This window comes from Rhinatrema bivittatum, chromosome 2 (assembly GCF_901001135.1).
Source record: "Rhinatrema bivittatum chromosome 2, aRhiBiv1.1, whole genome shotgun sequence".
In the NCBI taxonomy this organism is placed as follows: domain Eukaryota; kingdom Metazoa; phylum Chordata; class Amphibia; order Gymnophiona; family Rhinatrematidae; genus Rhinatrema; species Rhinatrema bivittatum.
The window spans coordinates 219,400,891-219,419,287 of NC_042616.1; the positions used below are offsets into that span (position 1 = coordinate 219,400,891).

Sequence of the window (18,397 nt, forward strand, 5' to 3'; positions counted from 1 at the left end):
CCTTTAATGAATTAAGGGCCAATCCTTTATTCAAACCATCCTGCAAAAATTCCTCATTTGGGATCTGAACCGAATGAGGAAGAACCCTTTGATTTTCACACCAAACCCGCACATAGGCTAAAGAAGTGGAGAACTTTCTAACTCATAGCAAGTTGGCAATCACCGCAGTAGAATATCCACACTTCAGCAAGTGAGCCCTCTCAAGGGCCATACCATAAGATAAAATCTAGTCAGATCTTCGTGAAGAACAGGCCCTGCCACAGCTGATCCGCATACCATGGTCTCATGGGCCAGTCTGGTGCCACTAGAAGCACCATCCCTCTGTGACTCTTGATCCTCTGAACCATTCTGCCCACAATGGGCCATGGAGGAAAGGCACACAGCAGTTTGCCTCTGGCCAATCCTGTACAAGAACATCGATGCCCAATGACTTTGGAACTCTCCGGTGACTGAAGAATTGAGGAACCTTCGCACTGTGAAAAGTTGCCAGCAGTTCCAGAAATGGCAGACCCCAGTGATCCTCTATTAGATGAAACACCTTCTCTGACAATTCCCATTCTCCTGGGTCCAGGCTCTGCCTTCTGAGAAAATCTGCTGTTACATTGTCTTTTCCTGCAATGTGTGAAGCTGAGATCTCCTGAAGATGCACTTCTGCCCATTCCACTAGATGGTCTATTTCCTGCGACACTTGCTGGCTTTTGGTTCCTCCCTGACGATTGGTAGGCTACTGTCGTTGCACTGTCTGACATTATTCAGACCGCTCGACCTTGCAACCTGTCACCAAACTGCAAGCATGCCAACTGGGCCGCACGGGCTTCCAGCTGATTGATGTTCCAGAGACACTCTTCTGAACTCCAGAGCCCCTCCACTGTCAGCTCCTGATAGTGAACTCTCCAGCTTTGGAGGCTTACATCTGTCTTGGGCACTAGCCAGTCCGGTGAATCTATGGAAACCCCCTTCCTTAGATGATCCACTTTTAACCACCAATGCAGTTGAATACAAATCTCTATTGGCAGATGGAGCCAAATAGAATAGTCTTGAGATTGTGGGCTCCAAAGAGACAGCAGAGTGCGCTGAAGAGGACGCATATGCATCCTCGTCCACAGCACCACCTCCAGGGTTGCTGCCATCAATCCAAGCATCTGTAGATAGGACCACCCTGTTGGGAGAATTGTAGTCATCAATAGACACACCTGCGCCATCAGCTTCTGAATGCGACCCTCTGACAAAACACCCTGCCCTGTTCTGTGTCGAACTGAACACCGAGATACTCTAGCAACTGAGATGGCCGGAGATTGCTCTTGGCCAGGTTCACGACCCAACCTAACTCCTGCAGCAAGGAGATCACCTTGCGCCAAACCTGGAAGCTCTCTTCCAGACTCTTGGCCTGAATCAGCCAGTCATCCAAGTATGGATGAACCAGGATCCCATCCTTTCTCAACTCCGCCACCACCACCACTATCATGACCTTAGAAAAAGTTCTGGGGCAGTGGCAAACCAAAAGGAAGTGCTCAAAACCGATGATGATGCCGCAAAACGCAGAAATCGTTGATGCTCTAGTCAGATAGGAACATCCAGGTGTGCCTCGGACAAATCCAAAGATGACAGGAACTCCCATGATTGTACTGCCATTATCATTGAGCACAAAGTTTCCATGCGAAAATGAGTCACACACAAATGATAGTCATCTCCTTTGAGATCCAGGATGGGATGAAATGAGCCCTCCTTCTTGGGCATAATGAAATAAATGGAATATTGGCCCATATTTCCTTGAGACATGGGAACTGAAATGACAGCCCGCAGACTGAGGAGTCTTGATAATGTACACTTCCTTACTGTCTCTTCTGCAGAGAGCTGCAGGAAGACACCAAGAATATGTCCCAAGGAACACTGCAAAACTCCAGCACATAGCAATCTCATATCACCTCCAGAACCCACTGGTCTGTAGTGATCTCTATCCACCTCTGATAAAAAAGAGAGACGGCCTCCTATCGCCTGTTCCCAGAAGTGGGTCGGCACACTTTCATTGGGATGCTCGGGGTGCTCCACTACCTGAGCCTGCTCCCTGTCTGGGCTGCCTGGAACGAAAGGTCTGAGATCTACCCAAAGGTCGAGTCCTCTGAAAAGCCGCTCCTCTGTAGGAATGAAAACATTAGAATCCCCTAGTACGACCTCTTGAGCTGAAGGATCCCGGTCCTTGTTTCTTATTCTCTGGCAATTGAAGAACCAGGGACTCACCCCACTTATTGGCCATTTTCTCCAGCTCACTCCCAAACAACAGTGAGCCTTTAAAGGGCAATTTCGTAAGGTTAGACTTTGAAGTTGTATCGGCCAACCAATTTCTCAGCCATAGATGATGCCCAGTAGCAACTACCAAAGCCACCCCTCTGGCCGAAGTACAGACTAAATTGCTGCTCACATCTGCCAAAAAGGCAGCTGCTGGTTCCATCACTGCCCTGGAATTTACACCACTCTCATCGACCTCCTGAAAGAGCAGTAAACAAGAGCAAGCCACCAGGGAACAACAAGAAGCTATCTGCAAGGTCACTGCCATTGCTTTAAAGGCCTGCTTAAGGATAGTTTCAATTCTTCTATCCTGTGCATCCTTCAAGGCCGCTCCCCCTTCAATAGGAATAGTCGTCTGCTTAGATGTGGCACAGATAAGCGCATCCACCTTCAGAAAATGCAATTGCTCTCTCGCACCTGGATCCAGGGGATACAATCCATTCAAGACTTGTCTTTCTTTAAAATTTGCTTCCGGAATGCCCCATTCAAGAACAATTAATTCTTGAATAGCCTCCATAACAGGAAAGAAACATGAGGCTTTACGCAAGGATACCAGAATAGGATTTTTCTTTGGTTCAGACATGGATTCAGCCCCAGGTACTCCCAGCATCTTCAATGTCTAGGAAATGAGATCCGGTAACTCATCTCTATGAAAAAATCGAAACATAGTTCTATAAGGTTTCAATCCCGGAGGAATCTCCCCATCCTCCAGGGATTAAGGATCGGTCTCATTGTGTGTGCCATCTGGATCCCTATTGGGAAAACTGTCTCCAGGTGTACTTCAAAGCTTACCTGCAGCACTAGGTATATGGGATTTCACGGTCAATGATTGGATAAGGTTGGCTGGGGCTGAGGACTGCGTCTGAAGAAAAGACTGCAGTCCTTGAAAAAATTCCAGCCAAGTATAGGCTGAAGGATCCATGCCAAAACAAGGGGACAGGTGTCCAGTGCCCACTGCACTACCTTCTCCTGCTGATGGACCAGTTAGGAGAGCCTCAAATTCAGGCAACCCTTCTGGCAGCTCTTTCTCCATTCCCACACCAGGCTAGGAAGAACCGGGCTTAGTAAAATCAGAGGGAGGGAAATTCCCCTAGAGCCTCCAAACTGCGCTGACACAAGTAAGAAGGAATACCAGGCTGAGATGCCTGAACGTGACATGCCACACATAGGGCAAGGCACTTAGGTTTCTTCACTATAGGCGCCATCAGATAAGGTGTACAATGCTGTGCCGAAATAAGTGCCCAACTTGAGCTCCGACAGGATGCTCAGGGAATTCACGTAAAAACAAACGCGTGCATATGTGTGTAAAATAGGCATGTGTGTGCGCGTAAAAAAGATGCATACGTGCATAAATGGGTGCCCTAGTAGGTGCTCCTATGCACCTAACTAGGCGTCTGAATAGGTGCCCAGCTAGGCGCACACACAAATGCACAACAGGCCGGACAGTCGGGCGCACAAAGCATGATTTGACGGAACTGAAGAAGCCACTATAGGGCACATAAAAAGCACGCGAAGGCGCCAATGCGCCTACCATGTGGCAAACCAGCCGAGCCACAAAGCGGGGCCAATCCGCAAGGGCTGCTGAACCTGACAGGCTGCACACCCCCGACCCCCAAACACCACCGGAAGCAGGAACAACTATTGGATCGCTCGCCGAGCATGGAGACTGGGGGGAGGGGGGACAAATCCCTTCTCAAGAACATTTTTTTTTTAAACTTTACCTGAGCTCAGACCATCCTGGCTGAGTACAAGCATGGTCTTCAGCTGTGGGGGTGGTGGTGGGGGGGGGGGGGGGGGGAAGAGGATATATACCTTCACTGTCAAGCTCTGCTTCCTGCACCCACTTGCCTTTCAGCTGTTTTTTTGTTTTTTACAGCTAAGTCCATGCCAGCTACCACACCAAAGCACTCATCTGAGGGACCACAGAATCACCTCAGAAATTCTCAACTGAGGGAGGGACCTTAAGGTATCACCACAGGAGAGCTGAGTGAATTAGTTTCCTTCTTCTTTTCTCCTAAACTTTAAAGCAATCCTCAATAGGGAGAAGCACATCCACCATCTGCTGGAAACGAAGAATACTGGCGGGCTGATATCACTGCAGGGGTACATATACCGTGATATCAGTTTTGCTCCGTCTCCATCTGCTGGTAGAGGTACATAACCCACTGGTTCTGGATTCATCTGTCTAGATGCTAAGAAACAAGATATATGTTTTTTAATGCAGTACACTTTTGCACATTGATTCTGTTCTGAATGAATGAATGTAACTGCTTGACATATGACAGGCCAAGAGATCTAGTTTCCATAACAACAGAGCTGTGCAAGGTGGTTGAATACCAACACTGACTGTACCAACCCTCCAAGATGGCACTGGGGTAACCTGCACAGAATAGCGATTACAACCCAAATAAAAATGGCAGAGTAGCACCGGACTTCCAAGACGGCTGGTATCTTCTGCATGTAAGAACCATGGTTAAAGCCCGAACTTCAGTGAGAATGGATATTTTCTTTGACGGATTTAAGTTTGTCTTATGTTTGTTAAGGGTACTGAGGTGAGTGAGGCAGCCTGTGCACAGCTAATCCCATCAGCTCCCTCCATTGCAGAGGTTCTTCCAGCCTCCTCGTGATTTGTGTAGGCTGTTCAATGGTGGTCCGTGTTTGTTCCCTTGGCTTCCAATCTTGGAATTATTTTCTCATATCTTTAGCTGTTTTTTCAGATTACTCTTAGTGTACAAAGCATAAGGCTCCAAAATGTAGGCAGGTGATTAAAATAAAGCATCTCCCACCACTGACACTCAACAGGGCCCACATAAAAGAAGTTTTTGTAATCATATTATAACCAGGAATACATTTAAAACCCTGCAGTGCAAGATTACTAGTGTATATCATTGGATAACTATGGCCTTTGATCTAATGCTTCATATCTTAACTGAGCCTTTCCCTGATGCACTAGTAATGCATGCAAAGTCACTGCTTATGGAGTAAACGTTTAATGACACAGTATTAAAGATGTACTTCAGCACAGGTAGCCATAAAACTGACTATGTTGAAAAATGGGTGTACTGCATCATAAATTGTTAAGTACCTGCAGGAGATAAAAATAATTTTAATTAACATGTTACATTCCCTGGTAATTAGTTCCTGATGCTGCATCTTTGGCTGCTCTCCGATTCCTGCTTAGTCCTACTGGAAAGCAGATCAGAAAGTGCTGCTCCATTGACAGAATCCAACTAGGGGCCAAGACAAAAGCTAAAAGTTCCCAAATTACAAGTTAATTGACTTATTTAAAATTAAATAGCACTATATAATCTATTAAAATTAAATAGCACTATATATCTATTCAAAATGTTGCAATATATTCAGACGTTGGGTTGACTATGATGGGACAGTGTTTCAAGTTTGGAACATTAATCTACCCAAACAAACTTCAGGGCGGAGAGGGGGGAGTTTGTGTATGAAATTCCTATAGATCTAAAGAAATGGAGGATGTCATAGACTCTTCAAGACTTCCTGGAATAAAATATCATGGCTAACAAAAAGTCTTCTATTTTGTTCATCAAAATAGAAAAAATATTATGTTAAGGGCAGTATTTATTTACGTATTTTATTTTTAAAAAATTCTAACCCGCACTCTTCTTAAGAAATTCAAGATGGGGTATAATAAAATCACCCATAAAAACGGGACACACAATAACAAACACACGACACAGCATAATAGAGACACAAGCATGAACTGCACCTAATACATATAGTAGATCACTAGCTGAATGCATAGAAGTACCAAACCATACAGATGGTTAAAATGCATTTAGTTGCTTCCTGAAGTTGTGCCTGCATGCTATTAGATGCAACTGTTCAGGGAGCAAGTTCCAAAAAATTGGGCTTGCAATGATACATGTCTTTTCCCGGGCCTCAGCAAGGTGGACCTAATGGATGGAAGGAATATCAAGAAGGCTAATACAATACAGTCATTTATGAAATGAATATGCTTATATTAATTTCTGGTGAAGTGACTCTCGGTATGTGCAGTTCATTTTGTTGCACTCTAAATACGTGCTATACATGTAGTGGATTATATTAAAAATAATCCAGGTCCCATTTTCTTCCCTCAATGTTACAACACTACTTGAGTGCAAAGCCTTTAGTTACCTGCAGTAATCGGAGGGTAGATTCTGTGCCATGGCATATGTAATTTGGCATCCAAAATGTTTAAATTCTGCAAAATATCTACACTGTAGAATATGTTGATGTATTGCAATTTAAACAGTGAAAAGTAACTCTATATGAAAGGAATTTATGTTTATTAATTATATACTGAAATCTATCTTCTTATAGTTGGTTACCTAGTTGCAGGTAATCTAATCTAGTCTAATCTCATTGGATTGCCTTTCAATGTCATCACCATTTAGTGGCAGTGGCTCAGGAGGCGTAATATTTTATATTCTCAATGAAGACAGAATGTTCGGCCTGCTCCTATTTATTTTGTGTTAGGGTTTTAGTAGTCATACTAAATGCACATATTAAACAATATATAATATTTAATATGTGCATTTAGTATGACTACTAAAACAAAATGATGTTTGCACTTCATTAAGATGCTCATGACTGCACTGTCTGCTCAGTATGTTAGTGTCTTGCTAAATCTGGGCTCAGAGGCCAAGTATATATCCACTCCAGAAAGGAAAAAACAAGACCATGAATATCTTTCATGTTAATACAGGGGATCATTTTATAACAGTCCACATACATTTATGGTCTGTTAGGTGCCCAAGTTATGCCAGTTTTCAAAGTGAACTTGCAATGTAAATTTGCTTTGAAAATCATCTCAGCACACTATTGGCTGGATTTTAAAACCCCGGCGCGAGTAAATCCCGGGATTTACATGTGTAGCTGGGCCTTAAACACTCTGGGCCAATTTTCAAATGCACCCGGCCATTGGCCGCTGTGCTGGGGGAGCAGCAACTTACAGAACAAAAAAAAAAAAAAAAAGGTACGGGAGATTAGGTTTAGGGGGGTGGGGAGGAGAGGAGAAGGGAAGGGAGGCTAGGGCAGGGGGTAGGGAACTGGGGAAGGCACCGATGCTTCGCCCTGCGAAAGTTGCCAATTTCAACCTCCCCTTTGCGTGCTCCGCCCCCGATTTTATAATATGCATGCAAATGTTATATAATTGCGTGTCCATGTGCGTGCGCCGGGTAGCGAGTGCACCTGGACACATGTGCGTATTTTTTTTAGAAATCTACCCCTATATGTGCACAATTAAACCAGCTGTTTGATGCACATCATTTTGCTGACAGAATTTACATGCATGCTTTTTAAAATAAAGTGTGTGTGCAAGTATGTGCGCCTTTTCTCTATGTACATAAACGTATCAGCGCACATTGTGTACACACACAATCTTACGTACGTATCAGTCACAACATTTTCTAAAGGGCCATTTTCTACAGGAAAAGCACTACTTTACCTGCAGAAAGTACTTTGAAAGTTACTCTCCTTATAAAAAAAAAATAAATTTTAATATTTCTTTTAGCTTTTATGTCATATCAGGGCATCTACTGCGCATTATTTATACTATATTTATAGTCTTAGGGCAGGTTTTTCTTTCATTGTTTATATTATTATTTTATTTATTTAATTTATTTATTTTCAAATGTTGTATTGTTTTTCATCATTTTTGTTTTTAAATTTGTTATATTGCTTTTATTTTGTTTTTTAACTTGCTTTGATCTTACCATGGAAAAGCGGTTAATCAAATAATAAACTAAAAGTAAATTATAACATGAGGACATCATAAAAATAGCTCCCATTAGCCATTACAACTGTAGTGTTATCCACCAAGTTAAAACTGAATAAATGTGTACCTTACATTTTTTACATACTCGGGGGTAATTTTCAAGAGGATTTACATGCTTAAAATTGGGTTTTTCACGTGTAAAGGCACTTCACCCATGTAAGTGGGCTTTTGAAAATTGCTACAATATATGCCACTGATTTATCAATAGATTTTATATGTGTAAGTGCACTATTAAGCACATAAATGGGCTTTTGAAATTTGCGATGATAGTATGCTACATTTACACACCTAACTCCTTTGAAAATTATGACCTTCCATTATTTTAGACCCAAGCACACAGAGGGGTACATTTACAAACAGCGCGATAGGCGTACTTTTGCTGGCGCATCAGGCGCAAGCAAAAGTACGCGGGATTTTAGTAGATACGCGCGTAGCCGCGCGTATCCGCTAAAATCCTGGATCGGCGCGCGCAAGGCTATCGATTCTGTATAGCCGGCGCGCGCCGAGCCGCGCAGCCTACCCCCGTTCCCTCCGAGGCCGCTCCGAAATCGGAGCGGCCTCGGAGGGAACTTTCTTTTGCCCTCCCCTCACCTTCCCCTCCCTTCCCCTACCTAACCCACCCGCCCGGCCCTGTCTAAACCCCCCCCCTTACCTTTGTCGGGGGATTTACGCCTCCCGGAGGGAGACGTAAATCCCCGCGCGCCGGGACGCGACCTGGGGGCGGGTCCGGAGGGCGCGGCCACACCCCCGGACCGCCCCGGGCTGTAACCACGCCCCCGGGCCCGCCCCAAAATGCTGCCGACACGCCCCCAAAACGCCGCGCCGACTGGGCCCACCCCCGACACGCCCCCCTCGCCAAACCCCGGGACTTACGCAAGTCCCGGGGTCTGCGCGCGCCGGTAGGCCTATTGAACATAGGCGCACCGGCGCGCAGGGCCCTGCTCGCCTAAATCCGCCCGGATTTGGGCGGATTTAGGCGAGCAGGGCTCTTAAAATCTGCCCCAGAATGTGATAAAGTTGATCTAGCGTACACCAAGATGGCTACCAAGGCTTCTACTGGCTGCTCGAGACTTTAAGCAAGTTTAGAGAGCAAATTTAAAGAGCACAAAAATGAACAGGTGCTAAGAACTCCCTAGAGATGGGCAAGGCTACACTGAGGTGCCTTGCACATGCACTTATATTTCACAGAACCACCGGCACTGGATGGATCCCGAGCAACTGAAGAGGGGCCCTAAATTCACTTTATTATTCCTCTCCTTTCTTCTTGCTTGCTCCTTACCCTACTTAGGGCCCCCGGGCTAGCACTGCCTCCGTTTCACAGATTCCATGAAAAGAAAGCCTTTTGATGGCGTTTTGAACTACTCCATCGCCAGGAAGTCTAACAAGAACAAAAGCCGCACACATAGAAGTTAAGAAACGTATTAATACCCAAACTCTCGGCAGAATGTCTCAGCTGAAACTGAAACATAGAAACAGAGAAATGACGGCAGAAGAAGACCAAACGGCCCATCCAGTCTGTCCAGCAAGTTTCACACTTTTTTTTTTCTCATACTTATCTGTTACTCTTGGCTCTTAGTAACCTTTTGGTTCTATTTCCCTTCCACCCCCACCGTTAATGTAGAGAGCAGTGTTGGAACTGCATCTAAGTGAAATATCAAGCTTGATTAGTTAGGGGTAGTAACCGCCGCAATAAGCAAGCTACACCCATGCTTATTTGTTTACTTTAAGCCTCATGTGCACTTGGCACATGAGGCTTAAAGTCCAACACATAACCTTTGCATTTCTGGCACATGGCTAAAGAAAACATTGCAGCAAGTGTGAAGGCTTGATAGATTGTCCCGATGGCACAAAACCCACCCACATAAAGTTCTGTCTCCTTACCAGTTGGCGTGCTGCTGCGGAACGATGAGGAAGGGGTGATGGGAGGGGTGACGGGTGGGGTAAGGCTGCCGCTGCTGTGGCGAGGCGGAGTGGACACATTTCCACGGGAGACGGAACTGGACAACGTCAGTGAGAGTTTGGGCTGGATTTTTTTCTTTAGGGATTCCTGCTCACGTCGAGCGGCATCTGTCATAAACCTGAAAGTAAAATTTAAGAAAACAGTCATGGAGAAAGAAATCTGGATTTGAGTTAGGGGCCTTTGACAAGAAAATGCTATGCTGCAGGCGGCGCAGTTATTCTGATGGTCGATGTGACTGTCTAATATGACTTCCACGGCATTACTTGTAGGAAATAACTGCACTGGGAAGCAAAGTCCATGATTTTTTCTGTCTCCACTAACTGGGTTCTTGGTTCTGCTCTCCTCTTCTCTCATGCCCACCCCCTTCTCTTTTCATGGTACACTTCAGATCCCCCCCCACCCCCCTTCTCTTCCGTCTCCCTTATACAAATTATTGGAGAAACCTCCTGGTCAATATCCCACACTGAAAGCTGTGTCTTCATGGACGATGGATGGGTAAATATATTCTCACTGTTTACATCTATGGGCATCTTCAAAATATGTGAGTTATAATTTAATTAGACCTCTCTTTTTTGCTTTTAGGAAATTAAGTCTGCCAGCTTCAGAATGCCCTGGACAGAAGGAAAGAGCTTGTATAATTTAATAAATGTCATATTTTGCTTTCTTAGCTCATGGTCCAGTGAGAATAAAAAGTTAAAAATGTCATGTCTAATGGCTAAACATTATGGGGTAGATTTTCAGACCTGTGCGCGTGCTACCTGGCACGCACACATGGATGCGCGATTTTACAACGCGCGTAAGGGGGTGCACATTAGTGCAACTTGCGCGCGCCGACACCGTTCCCTCCCAGGCCGCTTTGATTCTGGAACAACCTGGAAGGGAACTTCCCAACCCTTTAAACTAACCTTCCTTCCCCTAACCTAACCCCCCCCCCCCCCCCCCCAGCGCCAGCAGCCTGCTGGCATGCGATACCTCAGCACAGTGGCAAATGGCCACTGTGCCGGGAGCCTCTGACCCCACCCTGCCCCTGGACCACCCCGCCCCCGCCCCTTTTCCGAAGCCCCGGGGCTTACTCGCGTTCCGGGGCTTTATGCGCTTGGCTGGGCCTTTTTAAAATAGGCCCAGTGCGTATAAATCCACTAGATTTACGCGGGTAGGGCTTTTAAAATCCGGGCCTATATATACTGCATTCTACCAAAAAGCGGTGTATATCTAACATGGGCACCCTAACTTTAATGGCACTACCATGGCATGTCCGTGGTCTGCTGCATGTGAGCCGTAGATTTTTAGCAGTCAGCTCCACAGACCGATAATAGAGTAACAGAATATTTGGAACAAAAACTTTCATTTGAGCCAGCATTGAATAAACTTCCAAGAAGATGGAAAAAGAATGCCCCTCTTTTACGAAGGTACGTGTTGCTCTGGAATTAGAATGCAGTGATTGATGTCACAGAGTCGGCAACTTTCACAGGAGCTGATGACGACATCACAAAGCCACTCTGACAGTTACAGGGAAGCAAAACCAGCATAAAACGATTACATTAAAAGTTAATTTAGCATCCCTGAAACACTTGAAACCAGAACGAATTGCCATTCAGATATGGCCAAAGCTAAAACACATGGGGGTAATTTTTGTAACCGCTCACATAGATTTAAGGGCAATTAGTCACAGACTTTGCACTAATTTTCAAAGGGAAAGTATATGCAATACTTCCCCTTTGAACATTTTCCACTAAAGCTATCCGCACATGTTTCCGCCTACTAATGTGTGCACGTAGCCTTGTCAAGGAAAAACATTCACAAATGTTAGAAAACGTAAAAGTAGGCGATTAGATGTAACTCCTTCCCAGTCCTGGCCAGGGAAATGCCGCTGCTCATTTCAAGCAAGAAGATGCACAAACAGGCTTTACGTGCTTACTTTCTATATACACATCAGGTGGGCAACTTTATAACAGGCCATTTCCAAGGGCAAAGCTCTGTTTACCTGCAGAAATGGAGTTCCAGTACATATAGGATTTATTATAGATACAGGAGCTTTCGAACTTCTGACTTTCACACTTGTGAGTTTGGGGGACAACAGGGTGGGTCAGTCATTCAGTTATTGGGGGGGGGGGGGGCGTTCTGTACCCTGACAGCCAATACTATGAACAGCTGACGGTGGATTTAAGTAGTGTGGATAACTGTTCACGAGAAATTGGGCAGCCATCTAACTCATTCCATAAAATATCTTTCAGGTGAGCACAACTTTCTGAAGCTATAGATCTGAGATGGCTCCAAGTTAGTTACTGAAGGACAACTGAAGTGTGTGAAGCCGTGGGAGCAGTCTGCGGCTTAGGGAAAGTGCCAAAGGACTCCGGCCGGCCGTTTCTTCACAAAACCTGTATTATTGATACAAACAAAGCAGAGAAAAGGGCTGCTTAACTCGGCAGTCTTGACAAAGTTGCAGCAATTAAACATAAGAAGTTTTGGCATATGCATGGCTTCCTTCTCCTTTCTGGGACCTCTTTGCTTCCTCTGATGCCTGCTGACTTATCCCCCCTGCTCAGGGAATTTGCCCTGGACCCAGGATTCCCTTCCAGTGTGTCCCTTAAGCTGGACCAGGGTCCTAATTATAAGGTGATGTTGATGTTGGGTCAAATATGTGAATTTATAGGCTCATCCACTACAAGTGGAAGAATCAACTGAGCAGACAGGATGGGCCAATTTTGTCTTTTCCTACCATCACTTACTATGTTAGCATGTAATTATTGTGTTCTCTCTTTTTCTGTACATTGGTGTATGTATATATGTATTACATATACATACACATAAATAGAGCTTCTTTCTTACAAAAGACAAACATATTTTCCATATTTGGTTTATTAAACAGAATGAAAACATGAACAGATAGCTCAGAACTGAATACTAGCTGTATTTTCACTATTTCCTTTCCAGTTCCAATTCTGCTTCAACTTTCACTATTTGCAGCATACATTCATTGCGAATGGAATTAATAGTGAAATTAGTTTTACAGAAAAATAAAGCACTGAAATGTTAAATAGCATTTATATGGCAGGGCTCTCCTGGTAGTTTGAGATTGCTAATTATAATATGTAAACTGCTAGATCATTTCCATCTGTCTATATCTGCATATATTTACAGATAGCGCAGAGAAATGGAACAAAGCAAATATTATCTCCAAGAAACCGGATCCCATAACATACCAACAATCACAAGAAATACGTAGCACGTAAGGATAGACATTCATTTTTAGCTAGAGCATGCTGGCTTTGATCTTCCTCTAGCAGCTAATATCCAATACCATCAAACCAGCAGGGATGAAATTTAAGTGTCTCCCCCCAATATGGGGGGAGGGGGGGAATGGAGTGAAAAGCTCTGGCTGAGTCTTTCAGGAGCTGAGATCATACAATAAGGCTTTCCTGCCTAATGATGTCAGTTCCTAAAAAAAGCATCTTAACACCTTCTCTGTTTTTACTGTACATATAAGTAAGAGAAAATGTAAATAAGAGAGCACTTAATCCCTCCTATTCAGGAGTGGGCCATGTTTTTTTCCCCCCACCAACCTCAACAGACACACATCTGTTCCCTCTTCCTCCCTCTGGGTCTCCATTTCCTTTTCTTCTCTCAGGCACCTCCTGCCTCTTTATGTACCTTCTGCTGAATATCCGGGTCACAGTCCTAAGGTTATCTGGCTGAGTTTGCTCAGGCGCATCCAGCAGAACGCTTCTCCAGGCACCTTCTGCTGAATATCCGGGTTAAAGTTACCCGAGTAACTTTCCCTCTCCCCCACCTTTCTCAGCATGGTTCTCTATAGGTTTTTTTTTAATCTTTCAGGAAAACCGTCACGCAGATAACACTAAGGTAGGCCCACACTGCTCCAAAGTACATGACCACTTTCGCCACGCGTACCTTGTAGCTGATATTGAAAAAGAAACCATCCGGGCAGAGTTCTCTTTGAAAACGAACAAGCGGAACGCACACGGGCTAAAAGCGACCACATCCCTCGCAGCTTGCGTGAGCGGCCAAGGGTGTAGAGGACCCAAATAGTGTGCGCGCCTTTAGAAACATCATGCACGCATGCTGTTTTCCTCCCCTGCCCCAGGAATACTTTTAAAAATAATTTTTATAACCCAGCTAAAAAATATGTGCACTGTGCAAGCCCATGCTTAATTCGGCTGAATGCAAAAAAAGGGTGGGGGGAGGGCAAAGACCTATTTACCCCAGCAAAAGTAGAATTGTTGTTAGCCGTGAAATTCTGAGGCAATGCATAAAAAGTCACTGAGCAGCGCATAGCATAGCTCCCCCCCTCCCCCCCACAGGAATATGACGGGTGGAAAATCAATTAGCCGCCTGGGAAATGCCTATTTCCATCCATTAGGATTCAGCATCTTAACTCTCTACATTTAACCGTTTCTCCAACAAAGCGCTGATTGGCATTTACAGCAGCAATAATCTTTTCCACGCAGTTGGTCCTCCAAGACTAATTACAGAAGCTGCTCCTTCCCACCCCCCACCCCCTACAATTCATTACCAAACTGGTCGTTAATTATTGGGCGCAATCCTTATTTTTTTTTTTTTTTATAGAGTCCTAAGATTATAAAGTTTAGGTGGAATGCTCAGTTTTCTTGTGTCTGAGGATGAGGGTATTACTCTCAAGGTTTAAGTCAGGCCAAAATATGACTACGTTTTCAGAAACAACCCCTGCTGCAAAACCATGCGCCATGGAACAGCATTTGGAAGTCCAGCTACTATATGAAAACTCATCCTAATCACAAGTAACAACTGCTTTGTAAGAGAGTGTTCACCACGCTTGACTCTGCCTCGGATCACACGCCAACACGCTAACCATCATGGCCTCAAGTCTACAGAATAATACAAAGCAGTAAAATTGCTTCAAGACAGAGCTGAAGACCTCATCAGCCGCCCCAAATACATTTTTTGCAGCACGAGACAATCTGTATGAGATAAGACTCTGCAGGCATCTGACATTTTTATCTGACCCTGAAATTTTACATTCTAAACTACTTTTACCTGCTGATAAAGACTGATTGTTTACCTGCAGGCCAAGGACAAACATTTCATATTACTGTGACGTGAAATTGCTTTTTGTATACTAAAAAGCCCGAGACACATTAACTTGTTTCACCAGCTTTGGATGATGGGAAACATATTGATAGTGCAAAGAGCACAAACTTATGCAACACTATTTTTAAATATTAAAATTGACTAGATCTTCAGAGGGATAGCCATGTCAGTCTGGTGGAGCCAAAACAACAAGGTGCCACCCGCCTTTTGTCAAAATTGACTAGAAAATCAAATCTTAATTTCTATATTTAATTCTGTCAAAACAAAATCATACATGCACACACAGAGGGCTTTTTTTCATTCAGAATTACTGGACTGTGAGTATTTAAACATGCATGCAACCTAGTCAACTCAAAAAGTTAGCTAGGTCAAAATGCTAACCCCACAGATATATAACACTAAAGTATATAAGTATGCACCCCTGAAAGAAAAAAATAATTTTCCTATTAAATGTTTGGGGTTTGCTCGCAGCTGCTCTGCACCCTATTCTTGTCTCACAGCACACCTAAATTATTTATCTCAATACAGCTACCCAACTGATCGCATCATCCCCGACATAATCTTGGCTCCATTGAATTATTTATTATTTGAGCAAATTATCGTCAATAATGTAGAAAAGCTCTTCTAGGCAACAAAATACAATGCATAGTCTACGTTTAGTCTAACAGACACAGCCCTGGTTTCATCAACATAATCTCCCACTCAATCTGACAGATCTACTTATTAAGGGCTTAAACTACTCATAACGCTGAATCATCGCCTTGAGCTCAAACAGCCCACTGCTCTGAGTTTTATATTAGCGATCTTCCCTCATTAGTCTTGATCCACCTCCCAAACTTTTTCTTTTTCCTAAGCACAATTTTTTAACCTCTCGGGCTGCCCCAGAATTAAATGTTCAACCCTTTGAAATTTTTGGCTCGCAATGGCTAAGCTCTTCAGATGTCTAGCCAGTGGCCTTGCACTGCTGAAAAAGGGAGACTGCACCAGCGAGTGAGTCAGAGGCTCGCTCTTCTGCTTATTTCTTCGAAGCAGCTGCTTCGGAGATCTGCGCGCTCATCTGAAGTACCAAAGGCTGGGAACCCACCGTAACACAATCACTTGATCTCTCTCCAACCAAAGATCTGCATTAGAAGGAATACAGAGTCACAGCACTGGACAATCTCATATGCAGCCATACATACAGTATTTTTTTTTTGATTGCTTCAATTTCAATGAAGAGCAGTTGTCTGGTGGTGGAGTTTAAGAAGGCCAGCCAGCCTGCAGACAGGTGCCATCAGATTTTGAAAGGTCTGTAAATGAGTAGGGAGAACACACGAAGACTGAATTTTTGTTATCTCCTAACATCCTGAATAAGCCCTATTCAAAATTTTTCATGTGGCTCCATGGAAGACTGGAATCAGACCCTGAGGATTTTTTTTGCTAGAGAAGCAAAAAGGGGAAAAAAAATCCCTTACTGAACAAAGCCTTTAGTTGACAAATGAAGCTATATTAATTACCAGAATCTCAAGGGATCTCATAAAACTGCATTTGCAAGAATCAGTCATGTATCAGAATAGCAGCAAATGTAGGACAAACCCCAGCACACTAGACCTATAATTGCAGAAGAAAGTGAAGTTACTTATCGGTAACAGTGGTTCTCCGATGGACAGCAGGATGTCATCATCAGATGGAAAGTGGCACAGAACTTTGATTTCAAAGCTTCAAGAAGCTTTGACTTCGCCATACAGAGCATCTGTAGCATTAGCCACCTCCTCGCCTCCCAGGAGGGGCTTCTCAGTCCATGATAAAGCTATGACTTGGAGAAATCAATTCCAAGAAGAGGCAGGAGAGTTTGTGAGGCCTGACATTCCGCTGTCCATCGGAGAACCACTGTTACAGGTAAGTTCACTTTCTCCTAGGACAAGCAAGATGGCAGACCTCACATATGGGGACTCCCAAGCTACAGGATGCCTCAAACGAAAGACTAAAACTAAACAGTGCCAAAGGCACTACTTTTTTTTGGGTGGTGATAGGCCAACCTCACATTGTTTTTCCTTTTTGGAAGTCTGACCAATACAGGCCTTAGGAGGGAATAGAGTTGGGTTCTACATAATCAAAGAAACTTCACAGGAGTTTTAAGTCAGGAACACCTGCCCAAACAGGAGTGTGTTGTGAATTTGTGGAGAAAATCCCACTTTGCTGCTTCATAAGAACATAAGAACATAAGAAATTGCCATGCTGGGTCAGACCAAGGGTCCATCAAGCCCAGCATCCTGTTTCCAACAGAGGCCAAAACCAGGCCACAAGAACCTGGCAATTACCCAAACACTAAGAAGATCCCATGCTACTGATGCAATTAATAGCAGTGGCTATTCCCTAAGTAAACTTGATTAATAGCCGGTAATGGACTTCTCCTCCAAGAACTTATCCAAACCTTTTTTGAACCCAGCTACACTAACTGCACTAACCACATCCTCTGGCAACAAATTCCAGAGCTTTATTGTGCATTGAGTGAAAAATAATTTTCTCCGATTAGTCAAATAGATCAAAATAGATACAATAAGAGCTCCACCACCAAAGCTCTGACATGCCCCTTTAGTCCCAGGTCTTTCTGGGCAAGAGAAAGGGGCATGTCAGGCTATGGATATTAAATGTTTTTTTGGTGTCAAGAAGAAAACCTGAGTAGACTATCTGTGGCTTTAGAGCCCTCCAGGTGGAAGGCTAGGGACTACTTGTATCCGAAGAATAAGAACAGATTTCCTTTACAGGCTCATACACGATGTTAGTCAGTGACTAAAAATGTGAATAGAAAAAATTGACTAGGGAAAAACTTCGAAGGAGGTGGGAAAGGCACCAGGGACTGCGGTAAATCTCACCTGCCGAGTGACCACTAACAAAAATGTGACCATCCAGATCAGATATTATGCTAACAAAAGTGCAGAGATTTGAAAGAGCTTCTAAACATTGGTCAAGCAACTTGCTGAAATCCCATAACACATGGAAGGCTCAGTGATAAGCTTCATCTAAAGCCCACCCAATATAAAGCATGCAGCTAAGGCTGTATAGAGACGGGCTTCCCTTCTACATGGTAGGAAGCCTCCACTTTCACTCAAGTGAAAGTGAAATGCATTGAGTACCGGTCACCCTATCACAATTCTGTGCCCTTCCCAAACAACCTCTACCTTGTGGCACCACAGACCAGATAAAATCATTACACCAGAATAAGACAATAATTAACCTCTTTACTAGTTTTATGTGAATAGACAATAAGTTCAACCAGAACATTAAATGGGAAA

The 18,397-nt window shown here is 44.0% G+C and overlaps 1 protein-coding gene across 3 annotated transcripts in view; it reads right to left on the reverse strand.

Moving 5' to 3' along the window:
- Positions 1-18,397, reverse strand: part of JAZF1 (JAZF zinc finger 1) — a 527,943-nt gene that overhangs the window by 118,007 nt on the left and 391,539 nt on the right. For all 3 annotated transcript variants that reach the window (XM_029589186.1, XM_029589187.1, XM_029589188.1), the window contains one exon: positions 9,959-10,155. In XM_029589186.1, coding sequence (XP_029445046.1) covers positions 9,959-10,155 — 197 coding nt within the window. The remainder of the gene's footprint in view (positions 1-9,958; positions 10,156-18,397) is intronic.